Raw genomic sequence first — 14,548 nt, forward strand, 5'->3', positions numbered from 1 at the left:
AGCCATCTAAGATGCACCAATTGGTCTGAACCCACCTGGATCAAAGGAGAATGAAGAACACCAAGGACACAAGGTGATTACGAGCCCAAGAGACAGAAAGGGCCACATGAACCAGCGACTACATCACCCTGAGACCAGAAGAACTAGATAGTGCCTGGCTACATAGGCTACAACAGGTGACTGCCCTGACAGGGAACACAACAGAGAACCCCTGAGGAAGCAGGAGAGCAGTGGGATGCAGACCCCAAATTCTCATAAGACCAGACTTAATGGTCTGAGACTGGAAGGACCCCAGTGGTCATGGTCCCCAGACCTTCTGTTGGCCCAGGATAGGAACCATTCCCGAAGCCAACTCTTTAGACATGGATTGGACTGGACAATGGGTTGGAGAGGGATGCTGGTAAGGAGTGAGCTTCTTGGATCAGGTGGACACTTGAGACTATGCCTGGAGGGGAGATGAGAGGGTGGAGGGGGTTAGAAGCTGGCGAAAAGGACACAAAAAGAGAGAGTGGAGGGAGAGAGCAGGCCGTCTCATTAGGGGGAGAGTAATTGGGAGTGTGTAGCAAGGTGTATATGGGTTTTTGTGTGAGAGACTGACTTGATTTGTAAACTTTCACTTAAAGCACAATAAAAATTATTAAAAAAAAAAATTAACCGTATGTGTGTGAGCCTATGTCTGGACTTCAGTTCCATTGGTCTGTATGTCTGTCGTTATGTCAATAAGAGACTATTCTGTTACTGTAGCTTTATAATATGTTTTGAGATTAGGAAGTATGAGTCCTTCTCATTTTCTGTTTCAAGATTACTTTGGCTATTTGGGGTCCTTTGCAGTTCGGTGCTTTTTCATTTCTATAGAGAAGACTGTTGGGAACTTTGATGTGTATTGTATTGAATTTATATATTGTTTTAGGTAGTATTGTCATTGTCTTAGTCTGAGTTCTCTAGAGGAGCAAAACCAATGGGTTTGATGGCATATGTATGTACTTTTGCAGTAGCAACAACCAAAAAATACATGTGTATGTGTGTAAACATATGTGTGTATATATCCTGTTGCCATTAAGTCAATTCCGACTCAAAGCGACCCCATAGGACAGTGGAACTGCCCCATAGGGTTTCCATGGAGCAGCTGGTGGATTTGAATGCTGACCTTTTGGTTAGCAGCTGAGCTCTTAACTACTGTGCCAGCCTGGATGGAAGGTGTAGAGCAGACCATTCCCCAACACTCAAAAAATAAGAATATTACCCATGAGTACTGTGCTCCTTTAAAAAGTCATCTGTATGAGACCAAACAGTCAACAATTAATTTAAAACAAAGATGAGAAGGTAAGGGGTAGGGAAAGTAGATCAATGGAAATGGAACAACCAGAACAAAAATAATGAGAATGTTCACACACTGTGAAGAATGTAACCATTGTTACTGAACACTTTGTGTAGAAATTGTTAAACAGGAACCTAAACTGCTGTGTAAACCTTCACCAAAAACGCAATAACTCTTTAGTTACCAAAGTTTAATTTTTTTGGTGGCATGTATTTTCAGTATTGGAATGCATGCTTACTAACTGAATGTGTTTAAAGTTTCGGTTGGTAACACAGATTTTGGGGACTATTGATCTGATAATATAATCCACCAATGAAGCTAGTGGCACATTGGTGCTGCCGCCAATCTGTAATATGACAATATACCAATGAGATCTATAGTAGTAATTTGTTGTGGGCTCCTTTGCACTAGATTATGTGGGGAACCTCTGGTTTTTGAAATATGACACAGAAAAACCAAAACAAACCCGTAAGGGCTCCCTATCTATCGTACAGGAATTATGCTTCCAAGCCTTATCTCACAGAAATATAAAGGGGAAAAAAGGCAAAAGTTTACAAAACTAACATCCAGGAAGTATCACCTAACAGAATGTTCAGCCTACACAACAATGAGGCTCCAACTCAGGTCTGCTGATCTTCACGCATTTTGAAAGAGACCCACCTTGATGCTAAATTCATTAGAACTGGAATAACGTAGTACGTTTTATGAGTTGAAACTGACTCAGCAGCAACGGGTTTTTTTTTTTTTTTTTGGGTAAGAGGTCCAGAGGCATAAAAAGTGGCTGTTACACCGTTAATACCAGTGGTAACGGAAGAGATAAAATATTATTTAAACAAAAAAAAAGTCATGTGGGATTCACTTATTAATTTACAGCACTCTATTTTCTTTCCTTCCAAAAATTTCTTAATACTTTTCCTCTACTGGTGTCTCTTCAGTCTTTAAATTTTGTTGAGTATTTGCCTCCCTCCACCACCTTTACTGTTATTTTAATAGAGGAAGATGTAGAAATAAATACACGAGTTTAGTATGTATTGGTTTAACCATACACCCTCTTTAATAATTCTTATATTCATTTCACTTTTTGTTCTGTCATCTTAGGTGAACACTTCCACGTCTTATATCTGCCCTGTCATCCTGTTTGGCACCAGTTCTTGTTTTCTTATACTTTATTATGAAGTGTGTACGGTTACATTTAAAAGCACTTAAAACTACATGTACCTATGAATATCATTTGCATTTGAACTTTTCTTTTATACCGGGGAGCTAGACTTGAAATAAGAATCTACAGTAGTATATTTCTGAAATTATATAATTAATAATGGAAAAATTCACAGGTGGTACTGGTGATATTGATAATAATGATGATAGTTAATTTATTGAGGACTTACTAAATGCCAATTACTAAAATGCCTGTTAACTCTCATAAATGTTTCTTTCTTTTTTTTTTTTTTTTGTGCTCTCTTAGGAAAAAAAGCCTGGGAAGTTTATAAACAGAAACATATAATAACATGAAAGATGTGTCAGTCAGGTGTTATGCTTCTCCATGAAAATACAAACTGACGAAGAAGTCAGAAAACATAAACAGGAAAATATTTCCGCTTAGCACAGACTTTAACTCTTCAAAACTGCACCTCTGTGTACGTGATGCAATTTGAATGTTTGGAAAAATAATTTATAGTTAAATATGAAAGAAGCTGTGTAAGAAAGAACTATTGTGAATATAATGAGAATTCTATATTTTATGCCCTTTTTATAGTCATGTCATCTTAGGGTACTCAGTATGAGAAAAGAAATTCAATTTGATTAGATACCTGAGAGTTAATCACTGGAGAGAAAGCATCAATTTAGTGAATATGACAAAGTTTTCATCCATGTCACATCTCAAGCAATACTAGGGAAGTCTTGTAGGAGAACTCTGTGTAATAGGAATGTTGGAAAACCTTCAGCCTGAATCAGATCTTCAGCATGTACAAATTCACACTGGAGGAAAACGTTATGGATATAACAAATATGGGAAAACCTTTAGCCTGAAGCAAAACCTGATAGACCATAAGAAAATGCATAGTGGAGAGAAATCCCATGAATGTACTGAATGTGGTAAAGTGTTCTCTCGAATCTCATCCCTTACTCAAAATTTGAGAAGTCATACAGGGAAAAAAACATATAAATGTAATAAGTGTGGAAAAGCCTTCAGCCAGAAGGGAAACTTCCTTTCTCATCAGAAACATATTGCTGAGAAACCTTATGAATGTGGGAAGGCTTCTATTCAGATGGCAAGCCTCATTAGACGCCAGAGAAATTATACCGGAAAACCATGTGCATGTAAGGAATGTGGGAAAACCTTTAATGGCAAATCATCTCTCTCTGAGCATGAGAAAATTCATACTGGAGAGAAACCATTTGAATGTAATCAATGTGGAAGAGCCTTCAGCCAGAAGCAGTACCTTATTAAACATCAGAACATTCATAGCGGAAAGAAACCTTTTGAATGTAATGAATGTGGAAAAGCATTTAGCCAGAAGGAAAACCTCATTATCCATCAGAGAATCCACACTGGAGAAAAACCATTTGAATGTAAAGGATGTGGGAAAGCTTTCATTCAGAAGTCAAGCCTCATTAGACACCAGAGAAGTCATACTGGAGAGAAACCTTATACATGTAAGGAATGTGGGAAAGCCTTCAGTGGCAAATCAAATCTCACTGAGCATGAGAAAATTCATATTGGAGAGAAACCCTATAAATGTAATGAATGTGGAACAATATTCAGGCAGAAGCAATATCTCATTAAACATCATAATATTCATACAGGAGAGAAACCCTATGAATGTAACAAATGTGGAAAAGCCTTCTCTCGAATCACATCGCTTATTGTACATGTGAGAATTCACACAGGTGATAAACCTTATGAATGTAAAGTATGTGGGAAAGCTTTCTGTCAAAGCTCATCGCTTACCGTACACATGAGAAGTCATACAGGTGAGAAACCCTACGGTTGTAATGAATGTGGAAAAGCCTTCTCTCAGTTCTCAACCCTTGCTCTACATATGAGAATCCATACAGGTGAAAAACCTTATCAGTGTAGTGAGTGTGGGAAAGCTTTTAGCCAGAAGTCACATCACATTAGACATCAGAGAATTCATACTCATTAAAGCCATGTGACTGCCTTTAAGAAAGCCTTCAGCAAAATTTATACTTAACAGCACATCAGAACATTCACTTTAGAGCAAAGTGACATTAATGCTGAAAATTCTTCAGCAAAAACTCAAAACTGAGATTTTTAACAACTATCGTAGTATGATGAACACCTGTACCCCTCGAGTTTCCACAGCAAACGTTGTTAATGCTGTACTTTTAGGAGCATTTTCATTAAAGTCAGGATCCAGACATGGACATTGCTAACTCACTACTAATCAGTGTGCTCCTAGAAGGCCTACCTGATACAGGAAGACAAAGGTACAAGAGATACACGGATCTGAACTTGACACAAAGTTGTTTTTAAATTATATGATTTGATATATGTATGACTTGTAAAGCTATAATCAAAATTACTTGGTTTTGATGTAGTCATAGATAATAGAGATTAGAAAAGAATATCATGTACAGAAACATGCATATATGGGAAATTGGTAATAGGGTGGCATCTCAAATTATGGACATCATGGATTATTCAAAAACTGGTCTCAGGTTAATTAACTCTTCTGTGTAAAAATAATAGATCTCTGCGATCATCAAAATACTATGAGTTTTAAAAATATTGAAGATTAGAATGCAAAAAGCAAAACTTAAAAAGAATTTTATAGAGAATGTCTTTAGAACCTTGGAGTTAAAGGAATTTCTAAAATAGCTTGCAAAACCAAAAACCAAATCCACTGCTCTCAAGTCAATTCCAACTCATAGCAACCCTATAGGAGAGAGTAGAATTTCCCCATAGGGTTTCCAAGGAATGGCTGATGGATTTCAACTGTTGACCTTTTGGTTAACAGCCAGGTTATTAACCACTTCGCCACCAGGGCTCAGACAGGTTCCAGAATACGCACTCTTAAGTATGTATACATACCTCATACCAAATAAACTGACACATGTACCCAGGGAGCCGCATACCTGTATGTTTGTTGCAGAATGAATTATAGTAGTCAGAAATTGGGAAAAACATGGCACTTGTGAAATGGATGAATCAAGTCAGGTAGTCATATAGTAGAATACTGTCTAGCAGTTAAGTAAAATATATTAACAGGAAGATCTGAAAAATCGTGTGTAAAAATGAAGGAAAATTATGAGTATTATAATGAAAGTTATGTGAATTTGAATAAAATCACCACTAACCAATACTCGTATACGGATAAACATCTTTATGTAAAAGTAGTGGGCTCTAGAAGGAAGGGAGGTAGAAGGAAAATGGGACCAGGCGTGGTACTGGTAGTACAAAAGTACGTTGGTTTTGTATACTAATTAAATTGAAATAAAGATTTCAAGTAAGTATAACAAGATTTTAGTTAGTTCTGGTTGTTATATATGTGTATATATATATGTGTTCATTCTATTGTTTGTGCTGTTTCTTAACTTTTTGCATAAGAGGTGGAAATAAGGTGGGGAAGCTGTACATGTAGTACATGTTAATAATGAACTCACTTGCTCATACTAATATTTTTATAAGAAATATTTCTAAAATCTTTAAAATATGAAATGTTTATTTTAAAATTTGGGGTGGCAGCTTAACACATCTCATTATTTAAATTTACTCTTACATGTCATAAGTAATGTGCATAGTCTTTACTCAGAAGTTATAGCATGATTCTGCCACAGGTTCTTTTTTTTACATAATTTTAAGGATTATGTCATTAAATGATAATATTTGCACACACGTGGAAAGAGTTTGTTTTTACTGAAACATCAGAAATTTCAGTTCTCCACATAACCAGTATGGCATTGTTGTTCTTAGGTGCCATCCAGTCAGTTCTGACTCAGCGACCTTATGTAAAACAGTATGAAACACTGCCCAGTCCTGTGCCGTCCTCACAACCATTGTTATGCTGGAGCCCACTGTTGCAGCCACTGTCAGTCCATCTCATTGAGGGTTTTCCTCTTTTCCCTGACCCTCTACCAAGCATGATGTCCTTCTCCAGGAACTGGTCCCTTCTGATAACATGTCCTTGAATCCAAGGAGCATTCTGGTTGTACTTCCAGGATACATTTGTTCATTCTCTGGAAGTCTGTGGTATATCCAGTATTCTTCACCAACACCATAATTCAAAAACACCAATTCTTTGGTCTTCATTATTGTCCAGCTTTGACCTGCATATGAGGCAATTGAAAATACCATTGCTTGGGTCAGGCGCACCTTAGTCTTCAAGGTGACATCTTTGCTTTTTAACACTTTAAAGAGGTCGTTTGCAGCATATTTGCCCAATGCAGTACATCATTTGATTGCTGCTTCCATGAGCGTTGATTGTGAACCCAAGTAAAGCCCTTGACAACTTCAGCATTTTCTCCATTTATGATGATGTTGCTTATTGGCCTAGTTGTGAGGACTTTTGTTTATGTTGAAGTGCAATCCATAATGAAGACTGTAGTCTTTGATTTTCATCAGTAAGTACTTCAAGTCCTCTTCACTTTCAGGAACCAAGGTTGTGTCATCTGCATATTGTAGGTTGTTAATGAGTCTTCCTCCAATCCTGATACTTGTTCTTCATAAAGACCAGCTTCTCAGATTATTTGCCCAGCATACAGACTGCATAAGTATGGTGAAAAGATACAACTGTGATGCACACCTTTCCTGACCTTAAACCACACAGTATACCCTTGTTCTGTTGGAACAACTGCCTCTTCATCTATATACAGGTTCCTCATGATCACAATGAAGTGTTCTGGAATTCCCATTCTTTGCAGTGGTATCCAAAATTTGCTTTGATCCACACAGTCAAATATACTTGCATAGTCAATAAAACAAAGGTAAACATCTTTATGGTATTCTCTGCCTTCAGCCAGGATCCATCTGGCAGTAATGATAACTCTCATTCCATATCCTCTTCTGAATTCAGCTTGAACTTCTGGCACTTCCTGTGGATGTACTGCTGCAACCACTTTTGAGTGATCTTCAGCAAAATTTAATTGTGTGTACTGTTAACGATATTGTTAGATAATTTCCGCATTTGGTTGGTTCACTTCTTTGGCATCCAAAAAAAAAAAAAAAACAGATCTCTTCCAGTTGGTTGGCCAGGTAGCTGTCTTACAAATTTTTTGGTATAGACAAGTGAGCACTTCTAGCTCTGCATCTATTTGTTGAAACATCTCAATTGGTACTCCATGAATTCATGGAGTCTTGTTTTTTTGCCAGTGTCTTCAGTGCAGCTTGGACTTCTTCCTTCAGTACCATTGGTTCTTGATCATATGCTACCTCCTGTAATGGTTGAATGTCAACCAATTCTTTTTGGTACAGTGACTCTGTATTCCATCCTCTTTTGATGCTTCCTGCATCGTTCAGTATTTGTCCATAGACTATTGCAACTTGAGGCTTGAATTTTTTCTTCTTTCAGCTTGAGAAATGATAAGCATGTTTTTCCCTTTTGGTTTCCTAACTCTAAGTTTTTGCACATGTAATATTTTGTCTTCTCAAGCTTTCCTTTGAAATTTCTTCAGCTCTTTCACTTCATCATTTCTTCCTTTTGCTTTAGCTACTCGATGTTCAAGAGCAAGTTTCAGAGGCTCCTGGCATCCATTTTAGTCTTTGCTATCTTTTTAATGACTTCCTGCTTTATTTTATAGGTCAGCTTATTATTCAACTGGAAGGTGGCCTCTAGGAGTGGCTTCAGTTCAGAGTTAGAATGTTAGGGCAGTAGTCTAGGGTGTTAGTGCCTTCTTTTGAATAGTGATGCAGATGAGTATACAGCATTTAAATCTGAGACGGATTTCAGATACATCAAAATTTATCTTAAATGGGCAATAATGAGACGCCTATATAATTGAAGCACTGCACTGCTTCTTATTAGCAGTTTTGAAGGTTGTCTTGAGGTAAATGTGTGTGGTTGATTTCCTGAGGTAAGATTTCTAAATAACATACCTGTATATCTACATGACTCTATCCTTTTCATCTTTTCTTCATTATTTCACTATTTTTTGGCTTTTTTTTAAATTGTGCTTTAAGTGAAAGTTTGCAAATCGTTAGTCTCTCATACAAAAATTTATATACACCTTGCTATGTACTGCTAGTTGTTCTCCCTCTGATGAGACAGCACACTCCTTCCCTTCACTCTATTAGTGTCCATTTGGCCAGCTTCTGACCCCCTCTGCCCTCTCATCTCCCCTCCAGACAGGAGATGCCAACATAGTCTCATGTGTCTACTTGATCCAAGCAGCTCACTCTTTACCAGTATTGTTTTATTTCCCGTAGTCCAGTCCAATCCCTGTCTGAAGAGTTGGCTTTGGGAATTGTTCCTGTCTTGGGCTAACAGAAGGTCTGGGGACCATGACCTCTGGGATCCTTCTAGTCTCAGTCAGACCATTAAGTCTGGTCTTTTTTATGGGAATTTGGGGTCTGCATCCCACTGATCTGCTCCCTCAGGGATTCTCTGTTGCGTCCCCTGTCAGGTCAGTCACCAGTTGTCTGGCTGTTCTTTTTGAGAATGGTGGTCATGGTGGTATTAGAAGTCAAGATAGTAGTTACCCTTAGCACGTGGGAAGGAAAAGTAGTGACCTGAGAATTGTTGCTTTTGAGGATCCCTCAGTCAGTGTAATTTTTGTTCCTTTCATAGTAATATGTATTCTCTGTGTTGCTCTTTGGATCTTCTTTTTCTCTTACGTGTTCTGCACTTATAATGAGACTGAATATATATTCTATTTATTGTGTTTGGGATTGGTTGTGTTTCCTGAAATTGAGATTTGGTGACAGTAGTCAGTTCTAGGAAATTTTCACCATTAGCTCTTTGAATATCGCCTCTCCAGTTTTATTATTCCCTCTGCAACTCCAGTGAAACTTCAGTCATACCTTTTCACTTGGTCTTACATGTCTTTTTTCATATTTTGTATCTTTGTCTCTGTGTGCTATATTTTGTGTCATTTCCTTAGATAATTTCCAGTTGTGTATAATCTACCATCTAAGAAGTCTTATCGAGTTAATTCAATTATTTGTAACTTTAGTTTTTGTAATCTATCTGGTTTTAATCATTTCATTTTATCCTTACATTGGCCCTGTTAAAGAAATTGAGGCTTAAGTGGGTTTCTTAACCAGTCAGTGATCACACACATGAAATGGCAGAGATGGGATCAATACTTGTGTTTGACTTCCTTTATCCAGTGTATTTTCTACTCCACTCTCTTCTCCAAACACTTTAATTAATAGGGACACTGTGCCACAATATTCCTGGCCGAGAGCAGAGAAATGAAGCTTTGAGTGGAGGAAGAATATATATTCACACAGAGAAAGTAGGTCAGTAGAGATGTATCCGTAGTGATGTAGTCTTTTATTCCTGTTCTGCTTCAGGCATGGGTGGTACTGAGATGGTTTCCAAGGTTTCCTCATTTTCCTGGATCATTAAAATACAGTTCACGTAGGAGAGTAGTTTTCCACCCAAGTATCTCCAAAATGGAAAGATGAAGAGTCTAAGTGATGTCTGGTGATTCAGCCTGAAGTTTTTAAATGTATAAAACATTTCCAATCTAGTGTTTTGTCTTAAAAATATATAAAATTACATATACTATATGATTCCATTTCTGTAGAATTCACAACAGAAAATATTCTGGTATTAGAAGATAGCAGTTAACCTTTGAGGAAGGAAGACTAGGTGGAGGCATGAGGGGGCTTTTGAGGTGGTGGTAATGTTCTGTTTCTTGACATAATTCTGGGTGTTCCCATTATGATAATTTGAGCTGTACACTTGTATATTTATATGAATTTGTATATTTTATACATATTAATGATCTATTTCTAAAATATCCTTATTTATTATGAAGTAATGTTTTAAAATACTAAATTAACATTACCAGTACCAGTTACTATCAAGTCGATTATGACTCATGGAGAACCCACATGTCAGAGTAGAACTTTGCTCCATAGGGTTTTCAGTGGCCGACTTTTCAGGGTAGATTTCCAGGCCTTTCTTCTGACCCTAACCTTTTTCTTAGCAGGTAAGCTCATTAATCGTTTGCATCACCCAGGGACTTCCAGTCTTCCTGTAGAGTTGATTGTGTAGGAAAATGCTCCATATTTGCCCTGTGACTTTGCTTGTCATAACTGTATTACTTTTTAAAAAATTGTTTCCGTATTTTAAAAATCATGAGGATCATACCAGGATTATTTAATATGAAAATTCACTGATTTCTTTTACTAATGGTTTCCTCAATCTGTAATAAAATTGGGCAATCACCAGTGAAGAATGAAACTATTTAAAATTTTCACTATTAATTGAATCATAACCTTTTGAAAGAGTAAGTTTTTATTTGATTTTAATATATTTACTAATCAACGTTTATACGGTCCCCCCCGAGATATTTAATAAAACCCATTTGTAAATTTAGGAATGGACCCAAATGGCTGGTCTCATTACAATAACTAGCTTTTGAGTTTGACATACGGGATGCAAGATAAAAATTCCAAGCACTTCGGATAAAAATTTGAGGCAATCTAATTTTTTACCTCATTTATTATCCTCCATTTATGTGAGACATGGAGCATACTATAGAGATGACAAATATTTTGTGGGATCACCAGGTGACAAACTTGGTGTAAATTACATTTTGGAATTTAAAGCAAATATTTGAAACCTTAAACAGATACTTGGGATTTGATACTTTTCAAATGAAAGCATTCAGTGTGATGACTCCACATGCCTACGGGACAGATGAACATTAAGTGAGACTGATGCGCATGTGGCAGAACTGCAACACTCAGACCTCGCTGGTGGGAATTGAAAACGGTGCAACCACTTTGGCAAGCAGCTTGGCGGTTGTGTTTGTTTTTTTTTTTTAAACAGATTTTAGGTTTACAGAAAATTTAGAATACAGAGTTCCCCTGTACTTTGCACTCATTTTCCCCTATTAACATATTGCATTACTATGGTATATTTGCTACAATTAATGAAGCAATATCGATACATTTTTATTAACTAAAGCTCATTTTTTATTCACATTTCTTTAGTTTTTATCTTTCTCTGTTACAGGATCCCATTCAGGATACATTTAATTGCTACGCCTCCTTAGACTACTCCTGGCTATGACAGTGAAAGTGGGGGGAGGGAGGAGTTGGGGTGAGTGTTGGGAAACAAGACAAAAGAGGTAGGGTTGTGAGGGATCTGTCAGTTTCTGTCCCGTCATATAGGCCCTGGTAAGGTCTTTGCATTTACACTGAGGTATAAGGCCCTTGGCCAGAGTCCCTAAGGTTGGTAGTTTGAACCCACCCAGAGGCGCCTCGGAAGACAGGCCTGGTGATCTGCTTCCAAAAGGTGACAGCCTTGAAAATCCTATGGAGCAGTTCTACTCTGCACACGTGGGGTCACCATGAGTTAGAACTGACTCAATTACGACTGACATAAAGCACTGAAGGAGCAGAAAGTGATGTGATCCAACTTGTATTTTACAAGGATCACCCTGGTTATAGGGGTGAAGTTGGAAGCAGACGAAATAGTGGGCTCTTCCAGTAGTTCAGGTGAGATACCATGGTAGCTTAGAGACCACAGTGCTAAGAGTGGAAATAATGAGAATTGGTCACATTTAAGATCTGTATCAAATGTAAGACCAGCGGGATTTTCTGCTTAAGTGGATGTATTATTAGCCATCCTAGTGGGAGTGGAATGGTATCATTGTGGTTTTGATTTGCATCTCTGATGGCTGATGTCAGTGAACATCTTTTCATGTGTTTGGTGAACATGAGTGCCCTCTTTGTTGAAATGTCTATTCAAGTCCTTTGCCCATTTTGTGATAGGGTTGTCTTTGTTGTTGCCAAAGTTATATATATATATATTGGTTATTAGGTTCTTATCAAACCAAGCCCCAGCGCCATCGAGTCGATTCTGACTCATAGTGACCCTATAGGACAGAGTGGAACTGTCCCACCCACAGAGTTCCCAAGGAGCGCCTGGTGGATTCGAACTGCTGACCCTTTGGCTAGCAGCCGTAGCACTTAACCACTACACCACCGGGGTTTCCTAGGTTCTTATCAGATATATGGTTTTCAAAGATAATCTCTAGTCAGTAGCTTGTCTTTTTCCTCTTTTAAGTCTTCTGATGAACAAAAGTTTTTCATTTTTATGAGGTCTTATTTATTTTGCCTTTTGCTCTTTGTGCTTTTGTTAGATACTCCATTGTCAAAAGCTAGGCCTGACAGTGTTGCCCCTGCTTTTATTCCTAAGAATTTTATGGTTTTAATTTCACATTTAGGTCCTTAATCCATTTTGAATTTGTTCTTGTGTATGGTGTGAGGCACGGATCCTGTTTGATTTTTCTGTATGTGGAAATCCAATTTTCCCAGCACCATTTAGCAAAGAGACTCTTCCTCGTTGGATGGACTTAGCACACTTGTCAAAAATCAGTTGGCCACAGATGTGTGGGTTTATTTCTGGACTCTCAATTCTATTCCATGGTCTATGTGTCTATTGTTATGCCAATACCAGGCTGTTTTGACTACTGTCACTATATAGTATGTTTGTATTCCATACAGTTTTAATGGCATCTTATTATGAGTGAGGTTGCATATCCCTTTGTATATTTGAGAACAATTCATAGATCCTGTTCTGTGAATTATTTTTTCATTTATTTTTCTATTGTTAGTCCTTTTTCTTGCCAATATTTTGGTGTTCTTTAAGTTTATATAATCTTATAAATGGGAGATTAGCTATTTGTAACATTAAATACAAATATTTGTTTTCAGTTTGCCTTTTTTTTTTTCAAGTAGTAGAGAAGATCAATTTTTTTATGTTACAGCTTTGGAATTGTGAATAGTTAGAAAGGCCTTCCCCATTCCATGGTTTTAAAGGAACTTGCCCAAGTTTTGAGCCTTTTTTTTTTTTTTTTGTACTTTGAAGTTTTGACCCATTTGGAGTTGACCCAGAGTTCTGTACAAGGTATAACCCATTCTTTTTTCCCCAAAAAGTCCACCAAACCATCCCTGTCACCTTTATTGAAAGTTCCATTTTTTCCCAAATGATTTGAGATGCCACATTCACCATACACTGAAATTCTTTAATGATGGATTTTCTATTCTGTCTCACTGGCCTGGCCAGTCAGATGATAGTCCCAAATTACTATATATCTTTTAAGATTTAGAGTATATATTGTCACCTAGTAAGACAAGCCTTGACTGCTATGCATCGCTTTTTCTCCCCCAGAGACACTATTCTGGCTTTTGTTCTTCCACTTGAATTTTAAGAATAATCCATCTATTTAGAAAAAAAAATGAAGTCCCTGGGTGGTGCAAAAGGTTAACACACTTGGATGCTAACTGAAACGTTGGAGGTTCAAGTCCACCTAGAGCCACCTTGGAAGAAAAGCATGGCAATCTACTTCTGAAAAGTCTACCTCTGAAGGCCCTGTGGAGCACAGTTCTATTCTGGTACCTATGGGGTTGCCATGAGTCAGAGTTGACAGCACCTGGTTTGGTGGTCACACAGGAGGAATTATCATTGTCCATGACTCAGCAAGGAGATGACAACTGGAAGCTCTGCATTGTCCATGACTCAGCAAGGAGATGACAACTGGAAGCTCTGCATTGGGAACCTTCCTGGACTCTGCCCCAGGCATCTTTTCCCTTGGCTGATTCTAATCTGTATCCTTCTGCTGTAATAAACTAATTGTGAATGTTGTGGTCCGCAGTTGAGTTCTGTGACTCCTTTTAGCAACAGTGGTCTTGGGAATCCCTAAAGTATGCATTTGGTGTTAGAAGTGAGAGCAGCCTTGTGGGCTATCCTCAACTTCACAGAATTCCTACTCAAGAATATGGTATAACTTTTTATTTGCCCAAGTCTTTTTTTGTATCCCTCAGTGTTTTGTTTTTTTTTTTTCCTGTGTAAGTTTTGTGTATTTGTTAAGGTTATTGCTAAGTATCTTACCCTGTGTTGTTTTTGAAAATGAGGTCCTTTCTTCCATGGTTTTGTTTGTATATATGAAGACTATTTATGCAAACTTTATACCCAGCTACCTTACTTTATTTAAAATGACTTAAAATCTAACAGTAGCAAAACACTTGGAGAAAACGTATTTGTAGTTAGAAGTGATTTATTACCTAACAAAATCCACATGGTCTGG

General features: G+C 37.6%; 1 protein-coding gene across 1 annotated transcript in view; it reads left to right on the forward strand.

Annotated features, from left to right (window-relative positions):
- LOC126086108 (zinc finger protein 850-like) overlaps positions 1 to 14,548 on the forward strand; it is a 90,129-nt gene that overhangs the window by 50,888 nt on the left and 24,693 nt on the right. Inside the window, 2 exon segments of the mRNA XM_049902272.1 lie at positions 3,275 to 3,576; positions 3,646 to 4,473. Of these exon segments, the coding sequence (XP_049758229.1) occupies positions 3,275 to 3,576; positions 3,646 to 4,473 (1,130 nt within the window).

This window comes from Elephas maximus, chromosome 11, assembly GCF_024166365.1.
Source record: "Elephas maximus indicus isolate mEleMax1 chromosome 11, mEleMax1 primary haplotype, whole genome shotgun sequence".
Taxonomy (NCBI): domain Eukaryota; kingdom Metazoa; phylum Chordata; class Mammalia; order Proboscidea; family Elephantidae; genus Elephas; species Elephas maximus.